The sequence below is a fragment of the Oncorhynchus nerka genome, linkage group LG7, assembly GCF_034236695.1.
Source record: "Oncorhynchus nerka isolate Pitt River linkage group LG7, Oner_Uvic_2.0, whole genome shotgun sequence".
NCBI classification, from domain to species: Eukaryota; Metazoa; Chordata; class Actinopteri; order Salmoniformes; family Salmonidae; genus Oncorhynchus; species Oncorhynchus nerka.
The window spans coordinates 60284249-60302601 of NC_088402.1; the positions used below are offsets into that span (position 1 = coordinate 60284249).

Below are 18353 nucleotides of genomic sequence, written 5' to 3' on the forward strand. Positions count from 1 at the left end.
GCCGGAGTTTCTTATGTTGTCAAATCAAATTGATGTGCAAACTGGAGAGCAGCCTCCTCGAACAGAAAGCGAGGCGGTAGCCTATCGTCATATGAGCAGCATCAGAGGATAGACCACGGACATCATAACTAGGACCAAGGATTGTCATTCATTCAGAGTTAATACATTGCATCCAAAAATATTTTCAAGATGCTGGCATGCACAGAAATGATCACCATATGTCTTCAGTCTGCGAAACATGACCACCACAGGAAACAGCAGCAGCTCCAGCAGAAGAACCAAAATCAAGGAATCTCTATCTTTCAAGATGTAAGTATCCCAGTCTGCATCCATCGTCAATATAAAAAAAAAATGGAAGCGTTTTTACTCAGTATGTCGCATCATTTGACATAATTTGTTATCATGTGGTCAAAGTGCATAATGTGGTCATTATGCACTTTGATATTATACGCCAGGCAGCTGTCAAAGCGTTCAAAGATGCTGCAGGTCGACATATTCAAGTAGTCTATTTTAATCTAGGGCTACCTTTAATCTGTTGAACCAACAAAAAAAAAGACATTAGACATTATATCAAATAATGCTATAATGATTTTAAATTGCCTTTATTGCACTCTTGCATGTTATTATATGATAACAAGGTGAGGGGTGTTTAAAGATCATTAGTCTGTGAAAATCATCTGATGTTATTAACAATAACACGAAATCTCACATCTAATTAACACATCTGCTGGATGTGTTATTTATGACCCATAACAAAAAACGGCTATAGGCTCTGTTATGTATATATATAACATATCATTTTGCCTACCGTTGGATCTCACATGGTCATAAGGGTCATGACATTGGTGGTAGAATGAATGAATGGATGATCAAAGGAATACATTAAATAATGAATTAATAAAATATTAGCCAATTCACTAATTCAAGATCATCGTTGACATAATGGTTTTTTTCTTTGTTTAGTTTTCTTTTTTTGTCGTTTTTGTAAAAAAAAAAATGTATGTGATATGTTTTTATAGTAGATCACAGGAATGAGGAGGACTATGGAAACCTTGCATGTCTGAAGTGTTTGGATTTCACTACCATTAACTTGTCCTAGATTGACGATGGTCTGTTGAGGCATCTTGCCCAGACTTTGGCTTGGATTGGTCATGCTTGCCCCAGCAGCATAAAAATGCTCATTATTAATGTTACTAATGATCTCAATGAAAAAAAGAGTTGCCTGTTCTGATAGGCCTGTAGCAAGAATTATTGGTCATGAATCATGTACATAATAGCCAGCCTACAGTACACCATTGCCCTCAAGTCCCTTTTCCGCAGTAAAATCAGTTAAATCTCTTTATAGTTCTGGTTAGTAACAGAAAATTCTTAATAAAATATGATTTCAATAAATTAGGTGATGGAGAGCTTTTGCATTCACATTTTGATTCTATATTTGCCTTTAGGAAGGCTATTACATAATAAATACACCTATAATGAGTGAAAGGCATGATATTGTAACCAATGGAGGACTTTTGCGTGTGCATTTTAATAGTTAGCCTAAAGGTAGGCTATTACGTAATGAGAATATGATGAAGAGAAGATGACACTGTAAGTAACCAATGACCCTCAACAGCATCACTGTCTTGTTGCCTCGGCCAGATATCCCTCCAATCGGATAGAAAGATGAGCATTTTCCACATTTCATTGAGGCAGGTAATTGGCCAATAACAGGAGCAGTAAGTGCAGTAATGGAGGACATTTGCGTGTGCATTTGAATTGTTAGCCTAAAGGTAGGCTATTACGTAATGAGAATATGATGAAGAGAAGATGACACCGTAAGTAACCAATGATAAGTGCACATTAAAGGACAAAATGCAATCGATTCGCATTCAGTGAGTCCACTGTAATGTATGAGACGGCATCTCCAAAAAGAAGAAACATTTCCTAAAGGCCTTCTCTATGGGTGGGTAGTGGATGTTCATCTATCCTGCAGTACTGTATCCTAATGAGTGCACGTTGAGCAGTTTACATGCATAGAACAATCTGTGCTTGCCGTCTAACCATATAAACCCGACAGGGTTGCTCATTTAATGTTCTCCAGCTTGACAAAGACCAACCCATTTAAAGCACAGTTGGCAGAACTAACAATTCACTTGAATGACACATGCTGTTATTGCTTTATCAACACATGTATTGTTTTCCAGCTAGATTAAGCAGTTGAAGCCGAAAAAACCATCACAGTAATGCAAAAGGCAAAACTGTCTCACCTCAGTTTATGTGGCCTGGATAATTCTATCACCACCGCAGGAGATGTTTACAATCTGGCTGCCGGTAAACGCCAAAGTCAGTTGGAAATGGATTGATCCAGGAAATTTGTGTGGAGTCTACAGTGTGTGTTGAACCAAAGAAGAGATCGACAACCAGAGATTTAATGCGATGTCCACAAAGGAGAAGCAAGTTCTGAGGGACCCAGAGTCACGCCCTCAGTCTATATCCAGAACAGAAAACAACAATATTTTTTGTCATGACAGCAACAGTAAGAGTAAAATAATAAAACCAAGCCCAACAAATAGCCCACCATGGCGGGGCGTTAATGATATCTTAGGGTTTGTGGGCAATAAGTTCAAAGTGCCAAGTGAAAGTCTTCACAACTCTTTCACAGTTGTCACATTTTGCTGCTTCAACCTTAACACTAGTAAAGCTATTTACTGCATCGTATTAGAGTTGCATTTGATAGTTTGTTGAACGTTTAAACATGTAGACTAGAGACAATCTATACGGGACTATCCAATACATTGGGGCTTAGGGTTCCGCTAATCAGGATAATTAATGACTAATAAAAAGTGAACAAAGGGTTAGTAGGTGTGTAAAAACCAGTAAGTATGAATATGTTAAAGATAAATAGTACTGTAGGCTAGGTTTGCATATGAAAGATGTAGCAAAGAGTTTATTCATTTTTCCATGTTTAAAACGATTTTCACTGCACATGGGGATGGGATTGTATACAGACATTTTGGCTACAGTAAAGAGCCTTCTTCAGTGTGTAAGCCTTTGTACTTCTACGTGTAAGCGTTCGTGCATCTGTGTATGATCCCCTCCCCTACGTGCAATTGGCAGAACAATAGTTGAACGGCACAGTGAATGTGGGAACCCTTTATGCCTGATGCTTACAGTGGTTGTTTTCCCCCTCGTTTAGTTTTCCCTCTGATTTAATGAGGGAACGACTCTGCACTCTCAGTACAGTGTCGCAGGGAAATGTTCCTACTTATTTATTCAGCCTTCTTCTCAAAGGACTCATTAGAGTTGATTAAGGGGTTCTATTCAATCTCTGTCGCTGAAGCGTTACAGGTTGCGTGATGAAAATGTAAAGGTCTTTCTGATTGAGCCGACATGCAGCATTTACCTGAAATGCAGCCTCCACAAACTCTGAGACATTGCATTTAAATTTCAATCACGCTGTAACTCTGAACTTCCGCAATACGGATTGAATAGTTTCCTCTGCCTCTCTCTATGATTTTATTGGCGGTGATGCACATTGCGCTGAATGTTTCCAGGTTGGCTCACTAAATTTGGCTGAGTAGGCTAGTAAGAGTTTATGATAAACAAGCTTCAAGACATGTTGCACAACACACTTTTAGTTTGGAGCTTAATATTTCCATCTGAAGGACTCATGTTGTGTGAGTGGTTAAAACCCTAAATTGGGGTATAATCTGTTGACCTGGATAAGAATCAGCAGGACAGGCTCACAGTTTGTCACCATGTGGAATGTCTGAGGGTCAGTTGGTAGATAGCATATCAGCCCCTCATGACATGGACAAAAATGTCCGCAGGAGGTTTCTGAGACCTGCACTGTGAGATGCTTAGACAACCTTTTATAGGACAGTTGAGATGTCATTTACATAGATATGTACCAGGGTTGGGGTCAACTCCACTTCAAGTCATGAAGCAAACTGAAATTCTACTTACAATTACAATACTCCTCATTGAAAAGCAATGGCAATTGGATTTGGAATTTCAGTTTACTTCCTGAATGGACTGAATTGAAATTAAACTCAAGTCTTATAAGCAGGGGTGTCAAACTCATTCCACAGAGGGCCGAGTGTCTGCGGGTTTTTGGTTTTTCCTTTCAATTAAGACCTAGACCACCAGGTGGGGGGAGGTCCTTACTAATGAGTGGCCTTAATTCATCAATCAAGTACAAGGGTGGAGCAAAAACCACAGACACTCAGCCCTCCACAGAATGAGTTTGACATATTCTTTATAGGCACCCCAAAATAGCTAGCAGGACATATCAACCATTAGAACTTACCCACTGGGCACAGCCTTCAATTCAATGTTTATTCCACGTTGGTTCAGTCATTTCATTAAAATGATGTGGAAACAACATTGATTCAACCAGTGTGTGCCCAGTGGGTACCAGCCATTAAGCTAGAGTTGAACAATGTTGGGAGTTAAGGAGCTGGTCTTAGGTGTTTTCTGAGACAGTTATTTACTATGGGATGCTCAGTAGATCTCACTTGAATGAAGGTATACTGTTGTTTTAAATGGACACCCAGCAGTGCATGTCTTGGCTCCACAGCCGAGTGTGTTTGATAGGTAGCCATTATGAAACTGTGTGCAAAGCTCAATACTGCACTCAGCCAACCATTGGACTTGTAACGGCTTTCTTCCGTCGAAGGAGAGGAGGACCAAAATGCAGCGTGGTTAGTGTTCAACATCTTTAATATTGACGATAAATGAGAACACTACAAAATACATAAACAACAAAAGTGAAAACCGAAACAGTCCTATCTGGTGCAATGACACAAAGACAGAAGACAATCACCCACAAAGTACCCACAGAATATGGCTGCCTAAATATGGTTCCCAATCAGAGACAACGATAGACAGCTGCCTCTAATTGAGAACCAATCGAGGCAACCATAGACATACAAAACTACCTAGACAGGACACCGCCCCATACACATACAAAACCCCTAGACCAGACAAAACACATAAATCCCCCATGTCACACCCTGACCTAACCAAAATAATAAAGAAAACAAAGATAACTAAGGCCAGGGCGTGACAGTACACCCCCCAAAGGTGCGGACTCCCGGCCGCACACCTAAATCCATAGGGGAGGGTCTGGGTGGGCGTCTGTCCACGGTGGCGGCTCTGGCGCGGGACGTGGACCCCACTCCACCATAGTCTTTGTCCGCTTTAGTATCTTCCTAGGAACGGCGACCCTCGCCGCCAACCTAGGATTTGCAACCCTACAAAAGGGCCCCACTCCACTAAACAAACTCCTCCGGATTGAGGGGCAGCTCTGGACTGAGGTGTAGCTCAGGACTGAGGGGCAGCTCAGGACTGAGGGGCAGCCCAGGACTGAGGGGCAGCCCAGGACTCAGGCTGGTTGACGGCTCTGGCAGCTTCTGGCTGACTGATGGCTCTGGCAGATCCTGGCTGACTGACGGCTCTGGCAGATCCTGGCTGACTGGCGGTTCCTTGCAGACTGGCGGCGCCTTGCAGACTGGCGGCTCTGGCGGCTCCTCGCAGACTGGCGGCTCTGGCGGCTCCTTGCAGACTGGCAGCTCTGGCAGCTCTGGACAGGCGGGAGACTCTAGCAGCTCTGGACAGGCGGGAGACTCTAGCAGCTCTGGACAGGCGGGAGTCTCTAGCAGCTCTGGACAGGCGGGAGACTCTAGCAGCTCTGGACAGGCGGGAGACTCTAGCAGCTCTGGACAGGCGGGAGACTCTAGCAGCTCTGGACAGGCAGGAGACTCTAGCAGCTCTGGACAGGTGAGGCGCACTGTAGGCCTGGTGCGTGGTGCCGGCACTGGTGGTACTGGGTCGAGGACACGCACTTCAGGGCGAGTGCGGGGAGGAGAAACAGGGAGTACTGGGCTCTGGACACGCACAGGAAGCCTGGTGCGGGGGGCTGCCACCGGAGGGCTGGTGCGTGTAGGTGACACTGGATAGACCGGACCGTGCAGGCGCACTGGAGCCCTTGAACACCGAGCCTGCCCAACCTTACTTGGCTCGATACCCACTCTAGCCCGGCCGATACGAGGAGCTGGAATGTACCGCACTGGGCTATGTACCCGCACTGGAGACACCGTGCGCTCCACAGCATAACACGGTGCCTGCCCGGTCTCTCTCGCTCTCCGGTAAGCACAGGAAGTTGGCGCAGGTCTCCTACCTGGCTTCGCCATACTCCCTGTGTGACCCCCCCCCAAGAAATTTTTGGGGCTGCCTCTCGGGCTTCCTACCGCACCGCCGTGCTTGTTTTGACAACTCCAAGACAACTAAGGCCAGGGCGTGACAGGACTCTAGGTCTTTTAGTGGATTTTGCTCTGACTTAAATACACATAGGAGTTTCAATGGCTATAGAGCTGATTTAATTGTACAAAGTGTCACTAACGTAACACTTGATGAAGGGCCTGATTGGACCAGAAGTGCAAACACAACATTCGGCCCTCATTTGTGCAAATAGTTTCCCTGCCAGTGCTTCAGCCTGGTCTCAGAGTGAAAAGTATTGTATTTGACAAAATCAGAGCCACTCCATTTAGTATCATTTTTTAAAACTTTACATTAGGTTACTTTACATTGGCCGACATAAATCCTGGACACTCTAATTAATATGATATGTTACGTTTGGTATGACAATAGGTTACTTAATGGTGAAAACAAAAAGAAGGGTGGTTGGTCTGGGTGGATGGGTAGGTGCATAACGCAAATGTCTAGCAACCCAAAGGTTGCGGGTTTGAATCTCATCACGGACAACTTTAGCAACTTTGGAAATGCTTTACAAATACTTAGCATGTAAACTAGCCCTTTAACTCCTAACCCAAAACCTAACGTAGCATATCATACTACAACAGTCAAACGTAATATATCATACTAAAGTAGTCAAATGTCATATATCATACTAAAGCAGTCAAATGTCATATATTATGCTAAATCAGTTGAACGTAATATATCACACTAAATCAGTCAAACTTAATATATCATACTAAAGCAGTCGAACGTAATATATCATACTAAATGTGTCAAAGCAAACTGGTGCGATCAAGACGTAGGATACTATACATCCTACAATTCATATCATATTGTACGACTGCTATTACATTGGTAGGGCAATGTAATGTAACCAAACGTAAAGTGCATATCATACTAAATGGAATGGCACAGATTTGAGTCAAATCTAATACGTTTTGCTCTGAGACCAGGTTGAGTGCTTAGGCAACCTTTCCAGAACAGCTCGATTACAGTGTTGCTGTCACGCCCTGGCCATAGATAGGTTTTTATTCTCTATTTTGGTTAGGCCAGGGTATGACTAGGGTGGGCATTCTATGTTCATTTTCTATGTTTTCTGTTTAGTGTTTTTCACCTTTCAGGACTGTTTCGGTTATTCCCTTTGTTATTTTTGTATTTAGTGTTCAGTGTCAATAAAGAAACATGAACACGTACCACGCTGCACCTTGGTCCTTACCTTCTTCCACCAACAGCCATTACAGTTGCCCGGCAAAATACCAATGTTCCTCAAATGACCAAGAATCATTTGCCTAGCAAATGACCAACTTTCATCCAGAGCTGCATCCTGCTAAAATTTTAACATCATCATTTCCTGAGATGACATCTCTCTCAGATATAAAAAAAAAAATGCTTGCAGATATTATAGTTAATCTTTAATGTTTTCTTGTGCACAAATGCAGCATACCAAAACATGTATCATGATATTATACATGGTCTATGAATCATACATACATTATCTTCCTAACGTGCCTCACAGTTCTTTTCCATCCTGGTTTATTTGTCAAGGTACAATCTCACCCTTATATTTTGTGTATAATTATCCACACAATGCAGTTTTCCAGATTTTTTGTGCCACTTTTACTGCATGTTTCACCGTGTTGTTATTTGCTTTAAACATGAATTATGTCGATTGTTTGATTTAATGTTTGTTGTTTTTTCATTTCCAGATATTTCGCCGTGCAGACAAAAATGGTGAGTACAATTTATGCTATTAATAAGATGGTCACACAAAGGATTTGCTTTCATGGTTTTTCAAATGGCCTCCTTGCAAAAACTGTATATGTCTGCAACGTGGTCTCAGAGCATTTGGTATTATTCTGTAAATCCGAGACTCTCCATTTAGTATGTTACGTTTCATATGTATGTATTAATTTGTTGATGTCCATCATCCATTTCGTATGATATGTTACGAATTCCAATTTCTTGTGGCTAACGTTAGCTTGGTGTCCAACGGTAGCTAGGCTAGGGTTTATGGGTTAAGGTGAGGGTTACAGTTAAGGCCAGGGTTAAGGTTAGGGTTAGGGTTAGGTTAAAGGGTTAAGGTTCGGGTGAAGGTTCGGGTTCGGGTTAGGAGTTAGGTTAAATTAAGGTTAGGGGAAGAGTTAGCTAAGTAGTTGCAAAGTAGCACCCTCCTTTAGTTTTTTCCTTAAGTAGGCTTCTGTCTTATGTAACCATACCAAACGTAACATATCATACTCATTTGATTGTCCCACGTTTACGGTTACTACAGTATGTTACATCTAATCTATGAGACCAGTCTGGTGACTGTAGTCTAACGCTCTTCTTGATATTACCAATCATTAAAAACATCCTTCATTGTTTGGGGCTCTCGATCTTAAAGGAGCCATTTTAGTTTATTGTAGGCACAGAAAATGAGGGACTGTGATAACTTCATTTTGAGAGACTGGTTAGATTAAAATCTAAAGCCTAGGGTAATGTTCATCGGGTAATGTTCATTCTTGTTCATCAGATACAAAAGCAGCAGAGCCTTATCTATCTACTTTGCTGATATCTTTCTCAGACTTGGGAGCAAAATCTTGCAGCGATGGCAAAGGGGCGGTCGGTTTTATATATGAAACATGAGGATTGACAGGGCAGGCCTTGTGGAGATTCAGAGATTCGGTGGATCCCCTTGACTGAGCCTATCCACCATGCAATGCTCAAGTCAGGCATGTAGTCTGTTGTATAAATTGTCAGTGTTTTTCGGTCTGTATTGTTTGAGATTTGACCTGTTATCGGAAAACCTCAGACAGATCATTTGCTCTTTTGCTTTGTCATATCTTGTGCAAACATGGAAGAAAGAAACATGGTTGGAAAAACACCAGAAATAGACCTGAAAATGTTATTGAGTGAAATGCAGCACAACCCAATAGCATACTAGACTATAGCATCCATGTTCCAACACCTTTAAACAAAATGGTTTCTCTGGTTTTAGATTTGTTTTAAATTGATTTATTTGTGATTCAAACATAACGTCTTTAAGTGAGTGCCGTCCCTAAACTCCACGGGGAAAAACACATTGAAACGTTTGGCTTTGGGAAATTACAGTGACAAATAGGCATTTGTGTTTCCTTCTCATGTTTTATTCATGCCTTGCATTAGAGTGTAATGGGATGTGAAATGTAATAAGGATGGTGATTAATGCATGTATGAATGCAGGACAGCTTTAGCTGGAGAGCGTTGTTATATAACAGAGTGTTAATGATGCAATACATACTCCCTTGAGCAAAGGTCATCCAAGGACACTCCTGGATTCCTCGCAACGGCTCTCCTCGCCTCCTTCTCAAAATGCATTACAGCATTTGGGGCTGAGGGACCTTGGATCTTCTCCTCCAATATGGACAGAAGGAGGCAAATAGGATGCGAGGAATCACAGAAACAAACCCATTGGTCGATCATGTCATTCAAGACATGCAGCCCTAAAATATGCCCTTTTGCTGGTCAGTGAGATGGGCTGTTGTGTATAGGAGATGCAGAGAATGTACATTACTGACGCCCAGGAGAAAAGACGGACTCTTTCCTTATTATAGATTTGACCCGTCTCTGCCAGAGAGTGACTCTTTGGCTCTGTAGGATGACAGAAGAGCAGCATCTTGTAGCAAGTAGTGAACTAAACCTGTGACTTGGGTTGGACATTGGTATGGAATGCATTGCAATAATGAGCCTAGCATGTAACATTAACATGTCGGATGCTGTCTAGCTCCTTAACAACCTGGATTTTTATCCTCCCGAAAAAACATAAATGAGTTGCTTTTTTCACTTTGCTGTGAAAACAGAACTTGAGTGTGTGTGTGTGTGTGTTTTGCACTAGTTATCTTCAATTTGCAGTAAAAAAAAAGAAGAAAGCCTTCCATGGTTTTCATCTAACTCGCTGAGCCGCGCACCCTGGAGGAAAATGTATGCTTCTGAGCAACACTAAGTGGGCCGCCATGATACGCCGTGAGCACTGCAGATTTACCACATTATGAGAGCTGGCTCCTTGCCAAAGCAAGTCTTTCTCCCTATGCCATTGTAATGAACAATGGACTTTCTTAAGGAGCTCAACGATCCGCCATTTTCTCGGTTTGATCCAATGCAATATCATAATGTGTTTAAACAGGATGAGGTCCACTTTTTCAGGATAGTTCAATTGGGCTTTGATAAAGTGAACAGTTAAAGTGATCTGCTCATCAAATGAAGGGCTTTAACGAAATGCCTTAAGTGCCTTAGACATGATTTTCTGAGGGCCAACTGAGGGCCAATGGAGGCCATAACTCTGGCATGTTACCTAGGTTCTGACCCAAATGGCACCTTAGTCCCTATATATAGTGCAGTTATTTTGGTCAAAACTAGTGCACTATGTAGGGACTTGCCATTTGAGACACATATTATCGAGTCTGAAGACAAAGAGAGAGACTTAGCTATGGACAAATCCTAACTTGAAATACTTGTGCATATTTCCATGAAAAATCCACTTATGAGCATAAAAATAGATGTCTAATGAAATGACAATGCCCTTAAATACAAACTTACATACATTTGTTCACTTATTGTACTTGGCTGTGGTCAAATCCCTGAGACAGTGTATGGATATGTATTTTTGCTTACTTAGGTATTTGACTTTATTGCTGTTTAATCCACTTTTGAATTGTTTCATGATACATCAAAACATTAAATTCTCTGTCGGAGTCTGGTCTAGCGGTCTAGTGTAGTGCTGCTGCCTCTGGACCACACATCGCCCCTTATGGTATGGGTTCAACCACTGCCTGCGACTTCATATCTATGTCTACCCCTCTCACTCATGACTTTCTATCTCAGTACATAGAAAAACACGTAAAAACCTTAAAATCTGAAAGTGATTAGTTGTATTGCTGTGTTTTTTTAAAGGTGTTTTCAGGATGAATGGGACTCTATGGTGATGCTGACAACACACAAAATGACTATCAAATATTATTTATGTTTGAAATAAAAAATGTATTAAAAAAAAGTATTGGGGATTCGACTACAGCCATGGTAAGTGGAGAAATAAACTAAGGTTGTATTTTGGTTGGAAGATATCTTTCAAATTATAAGTTGCTATATAAAATGTTTTAAAGCATTAACTTCATATGACCTGGACAGGCAGAAACTCTGGTCGGGGCCCAGTATTCATAACACATTCCACACAGCACGGCATATTCTCTTGAATCATACTTAATGTCACTAAGTGTTGTCATAACCAATGAATGCATTTGCATACCAGGTGTATGTTGTCCATCACATGAGTTGATGGGCAGTATCAATTTACAGGTGTGTGGGTGAGGGCATGGTTGTGGGTATAAGTCAGTGTGTGGGTGAGGGTGTGTTGTCTGTACTCAAGCCAGACAAGAGAACTTCATCCATTCAGGTTTGTTCATTTTGGCTCTGACTTAGTTTTTTATGTAAGAAACAATGAGAAACAGTGCAATATTTGCTGAATTGATTCATTTCAATAGATGTGCACTAATAATTTGATATTAAACTGATTATGGCAATAATAGGCTGAGTATGGCATTAGTCAGTCATGTAAACGCCTTATTCTGATTATCTTAATCGGCGTGAGGTCATAATCAAAGTAAGCATACAGCGATTACAACACCTAGATTTGTTTATCAATCATTCGAATAATAGGACATGTAAACACCTTAATCAGAGTTCCTGCTGTGCATTCAACCTGGTCTCATAGACTAGGATGTAACATAGTAAATGTACATTTAAGGACACTCAAATTAGTATGATATGTTACGTTTCGATACTAAGGCAGAAGGTTATTTAAGGAAAAACAAAAGGTGAGTGGCTGGTCAGGATGGATGGGTGGGTATAGGAATGTCTAGCAAGCAACCCAAAGGTTGTGTGTTTGAATGTCATCATGGACAATTTTAGCTAATTAGTCAACCTTGCAACTAATTACAACTTTTTAGCTACTTTAGAAGTACTTAACATGTTAGTTAACCCTAACCTTAACCCTTTAACCTAACTTCTAACCTTAACCCCTAGCCTAGCTAACATTTGCCACCTAGCTAACATTAGTGTTAGTCACCTAGCCACTAGCTATAGTTAGCAACAACAAATTGGAAATGGTCGCTGTGATAGAACGTTTATTTTGATGATTTTCTGTATTTTTCAGTCCCATCAGGCAGCCTGATTATCAGATGTGTTCATGCAAACAGGATTATTAAGGAGATCGTTCTTCTTGCAAAAGCATGTAAACATTTTAATCAAACTGTTACATTCATTTGAGTATTCACAATAGTTGTGTGCATGTAAATGTAGTTATTGAGTGACAGTAACACATATCATGTTGTGCCAATATTGATGCATGTCTTGAATTGACTGACTTCAAATGGAATTGAACCCTGGTTAATTTGATTGTCTGATTTACTGTGCTGTTGCAACAGGAAATAATCAGAATGACAACTCTTTATCGTTGAAGAATATCGACGCTCACACACCAGTACAGAAGGGGAAGACATGAATATCTCAAAAACAAACAGCTCTTCAGTAGCTGATCGTTTAGAACACATCTACAATGCCTCCTGTGCAATCAACATCATCCTGGGTCTCCCCACCAATGTGTGTGTCCTGTGGCTAATAATGACCGGAGCGGGAGGAACGATGGCCTCACAGTTCTTCACTCTCAACCTGACCGTGTCTGAAATCCTCTACTGCCTGTTTTCTCTTGTCAGATTTCTCTGCAAGCTCATCCAAACAACTGCAGTTACATATATTGAGGCATTTTCAATTGGTTTATTGCACACTGGCCGACCTCTGTTTCAATGCTGCATCTGTGTGGAGCGCTACCTGGCTGTGGTCCGACCTGTTTTCTTCCTGAAATACAAACCCCTCAGATACAGGGTGGGGTGTTGTGGTGTTGCCTGGCTGATTGTGCTTGGGTCCTCTTTGTTCTGTATGGTTCTGCTTAAATTGTCTTTACTCATAAGCCTATTCAACTATGCTATCTTGGTTCAGGACCTCATCCTGATATTTGTGGTATCATTCTGCTGCTTGTCAGTTGTCAGGGCTCTGAAACAGCCTGGGCTGGGAGACAGGGACAGAGAGAGGGAGAGGACAAACAGCATGAAGATGAGGGCGTTTAAGATCATTTGGATTATCCTGTGGCTATGATGGTGAATTACCTCCCTGAGATGGTAATTATGACTTTGTACGATGTCCTCGATAAGGCTGTGCGACTTTTTTCATTCGCTATTTCTGACTCCATCACTATGATTTTTGGGATTGTGTAGCCCCTCCTCTACCTCCACAGAGTTGGGAAACTTCCCTGTATCAGTGGTCTCTGAGAAAGAGGTGACAATCTAGTATGGGTTGCTCACACAACTCACAGTGGCCAAGCTACCTAAAATGTATAATTTTCTATTGGAGGAGACTCAATGAGTCATTCAGCAGTTTAACCGTTGGTGACTAGATAGCTTGTGACCAAAGTTGAAAGTTCAAACTTTAGGCAAGTGATCAGTGATTTTGGTTGTATTGTTTATCACAAATGCATTCACTGTATTAAAAAAAACTATAATGGCATGTTAGTAGTTATTACTCTGTAGATTACCCCTCCGATTTCTATTTTCCAATAAAGGTTCAAAATGAACTACACATGCTTGTCTTTCTTCATAGATTACAATACATGCATCATTTTAAAGGGTTGTGAGTATTTTATGGAACCAACATTTATACTGTACATTGAAACTATGGAAAATAACTAGCCTATAGGACCTCTTCATGTAAATATGACTCATCTTTATAATGGCTTCTTATTGGAGACATTGTTAATTAACTAATAAGGATGGATTAGTGTAGCTTTTTCATGATGGTCGCTGATCAATTGGTGAAGGAAGGACAATTGAGTTGCCAATGCCACCAATTCCAGTTGACAGTTTGAGTATACTGGGACATGAGATGCTTTAAGCTTTCTGGCTATGATACTCATATATCCAGTGTCCCCTTAAAACTAGGCTGGTGATGGGGCTTATGAATTATTGAATGTGCTGCTTTGGTCCAGACTCTGAAAATCCGTTTTTGTCTGCCTTACTTTAGCAGACCCTCAAAGAAATATGTTTCTAGTAGGATTTGGTTACAGAGACACAGTGTTGTAGTGAGGATTGCTTTGATTTATGCCAGGGCTTTCCAACCCTGTTCCTGTAGAGCTACCTTCCTGTAGGTTTTCACTCCAACCCTAATCTAGCACACCTGATTCTAATAGTTAGCTGGTTAATAAGCTGAATCAGGTCAATTGCAACTGGGGTTGGAGTGAAAACCTTCAGGAGGATAGCTCTCCAGGAACTCTTACCAGCAGTGGTTTAATATAAACTTTTCAGCCACAATATTTATTTATTCCTTACTATTATAGGTTGCCATGGTGCCGTGAGGCCAGCTAGGCAGAGAGCTCCTGTAAATGTGTAAATATTTTACTGTTTTACTGTGTTTTTTTATAAAAAAATATTGAATATACTTTTTATTTTGTTAGCTTAGTAATGATTGATTATTTATATATTGATTCAACGGTATATTGAATACAGTACAATATTGACAATTCTAGCTAGCGTTTGTTTTTATTTGAAACTGGAGATGGCACATGCTTGGAGAACACAGAGGATTGTTGTAATTTTGAGTGCATCGCTCACTCCAGGAAGGACTATCCCAACTATTGATGTGTACCCCCTAGCAAAATCAAATGGGCACAGGCTTCAACCAGTTGGCTGCTACATATTGTTTGAGGTGTATCTACCCATGAAGTCGGCAGAGAAGCTGGGAATGACAAGGGGTGGCCTGATGATTTTACTGCTGGATGCAACCACTGATTCCCCCCTACTCAAGCCTGCTTCAGGGCATCAGAGGAGCTTGAGAATGGTGTGGCGGGGAGGGGGCTTAGGATGGAAAGTGAAGGCTCTTTTTGATTGACTTTCAGGAGACTGTTGTAGCCAGGCTAGACCTTTGTGCAGCCCACCAGAGTTGGATGTAACATGGACAGCCCAAGAACTACATGTGCTTTTTTTTTAAACATTTTTTTTTTTAATCTTTGAAATTATCTGTATAATAAAAAGGATAATAATATTATTATTATTATTATCAATAATAATCACAATTCACTTTCTGACAGATGAGTGATGGCTGTTGTTCTCAAAGAGCTTGTTTGGTCAGTTAGCAGAAACCTGGCACATTGAAATATGGGCAGTGCCTAACTTGGCCCGGTCCACGCCGGTACAGAGTATGGGCACCTGCCTAACTTGGCCCGGTCCACGCCGGTACAGAGTATGGGCACCTGCCTAACTTGGCCCGGTCCACGCCGGTACAGAGTATGGGCACCTGCCTAACTTGGCCCGGTCCACGCCGGTACAGAGTATGGGCACCTGCCTGGTAATGTACAGTATATTTAAAGTGAGTACAAACACATTGCTTTGGTCCTTTATTTGTCCGTTACTTTATTCTTACAATTTGAGGTCCAGATTAAAAATTCTAGTACGAGTTGTGTCAAACCTTTTTCTTCTCCCAGAGCTAAAATATCTTTCATCCTCATATGCTCTAAAAGCAGCATTTTCAAATGTTGTCGTGCATAAGAAATTAAGATGAACAATATAATTTCATAAATGAAGCCCACTTGGATGACATTATGGTTGCTTAAAATGACTTGCCCTCATGAATTAAATTCATGACATGGCATTAGGCCAGAATGATGGCAAATTTCCTCACATATGTAATTATTTACTGTAGGCCTAGCTGTCTGATGTCTGTTGACTGGTGGATCTCTATCTCTCTCATAGCTCAGTCTCTAGTGGTAGTCGGGGTTTGTGGAGCAGAGCTGGGATAGATCTCATTAATCCACAGTCTGCCTGTCAGTGAGCCCGGACCACTCTAATCACCCCACACTCTGCCTGCCTGTCCCCCAGGGCCTCCACAGGCTCTCTGCAGAGCCACCAGCATGACTTACCATAGGAATACACTGTACTTAACTTTGTTTTACAGACAAATGTTTGTGACATGGTTACATGGCTGCATATTCATTACCTTAAAGGGATAGCTCACTTTTTTTACATGTATTTGATTTTGACAGGCAATAAATGTGAACAACCTCTTTAAGACTAACTGTCACGCCTGTTCCCGCTTCCCCTCCTTGGCACTCGAAAGTGCCAGGCTCCCCAGCATTACGCACTCCTGCCACCAACATTACGCACACCTGTCTTCCCCCGTCACGCGTATCAGCGTATTATTGGACTCACCTGTTTATTACCTCCCCTATATTTGTTAGTTCCTCATCTCTGTTCCCCGTTGCTGCATTGATTGTCGTTTGTCGTTGTGTGCTGACGCTGTTCCTGTCTTGCTCTTTGTCTGTTCCTCATTAAATGTCAACTCCCCGTACCTGCTTCTCGACCCCAGCGTCGGTCTTTACACTTTAAGAGAATGTTGAAATATTAGAAGATGAAGAGAATCAAAGGGATTGTCAAATGTAAATCATAATTAAATTGATGATCAAGTTATTCCTTCCATATCATTGGAGAAGATGAGAGACACTGATGTACTGTAAAGTAGGAAATGGGAAGACAAAGAATCTGAATTCTGCATACTTCAGTTTCAAGAGGGAAAACTCTTCGAATCAAATATTGCCTTGAGAAAGGGTTGCCATTGACAACAGTGGTTTTGTCTTCTGAATATTTTGTTTCAGCATAGGGAGTTATGTGAAATAATTGGAATTTATACAACGGGTGGGTCTAATCCTGGATGCTGATTGGTTAAAACCGCATTTCAGACGATGTCTATTCCACACGTTATCCCCGGCTAAATCTATGATGTTGTAATGCCCATTTACTCAGTTCCATCCCGCTGTCTCATCAGCTCAGACAGGCAATTGATATACTATATAGATCTACACTGTAAAAAGCATCTAGACATTATCTCCCATTTCTTTTAGACTAACATTTAGTTTTCAACAGAGGAGATTTGTACAAACCTTACTGTCTGTCTCTCCGACATTTGCAACATTGTTTCAATATTGAAATTTGAACTCCAGCTGTCTTATGGTAATGAACTCATGAATCAGCATCATTTGTATTGATTTACAAAGAAATGTCAATATAAAAAAACGAAATGCAGCAAGTTTGCTGTCATTCCAGCTTCAGTTTGAAGTGATTGTGTTAGCTGTGTAGTTGGCTCTCTGAACAGTTGCTTGGCGAGAGAACAAATGTTCTATGCCAGGCGAAATTCGCTCATTAGCTCATTTTTATGGATGTATCCTAAAAAAAAATCACAACGGAACACTTAGAATGTATGACTGGGTCGTGTCCATAGATTTAGAATAAAAATATGTAACGACCAGCTGGCTTGGGTAGCAACCCTAGATTTGTGTCGGGACTATATCTCGAGGAAGGTTGAAATAGCATGAATAATTTCATCAAAATAAAGTTTTTAAAGAAAATATGTCAATCATTATTTGAATATGTTCATAACCCATTGTATAAAAGTGATAATGCTCTTTATTCACGCCTGGCATTATCTCAATTAAGTGATAATCCCCTCAAAGCCGGTGTTTGTCGGATATATTGGTACAGTTTGTTGGCCCGAGACAAATACCCATGCAAATATATCCTCCAAACACCAGCTTCTTGGGCATTATCACTTAATTGAGAAAGCCAGGCGTGAAGAAAGATATTCCTGTACTTAATTTATATAGTGCACTCGACTCACTGAGACAGTGTTAGGTACTAATTCTCAGAGAAAATAAACTCTACGGACACTATGAAAGCTTCACCAAGTTTATTTTCCCAGAGGATCAATACAGCTGCATTAGACAACATTTCACACAAGCACTGATATTTAACCCTTCCTCCTGAGTCTCCTCCTACACATCTGTACAAGCATTGTTCTTTACTGCTAGGCAGGACACTAAATGATACGGGCCATAAACGTTTATTTCTCCCTTAACATGACCTGACCTGATCTTGACCCCCCTCCATCACTAATCCATGGCTCTCTCCCCTTATCATTGCCTGCCACATGTGATCGCTTCCCTGCACTCAACACAAGGCTGTGTCTCTTCTCCTCCCAGAGGATCCCTCCCATAGGATCCCTGATGG

The 18353-nt window shown here is 41.2% G+C and overlaps 1 protein-coding gene across 1 annotated transcript in view; it reads left to right on the plus strand.

The window, feature by feature from the left end:
• The first annotated feature begins 43 nt into the window (after positions 1–43).
• The window catches only part of LOC115132100 (N-terminal EF-hand calcium-binding protein 1-like), a 38757-nt gene continuing 20447 nt past the window's right edge, over positions 44–18353 (plus strand). Inside the window, exons 1-2 of the mRNA XM_029664354.2 lie at positions 44–309; positions 7947–7971. Of these exons, the coding sequence (XP_029520214.2) occupies positions 190–309; positions 7947–7971 (145 nt within the window). The 5' untranslated portion in view covers positions 44–189. The remainder of the gene's footprint in view (positions 310–7946; positions 7972–18353) is intronic.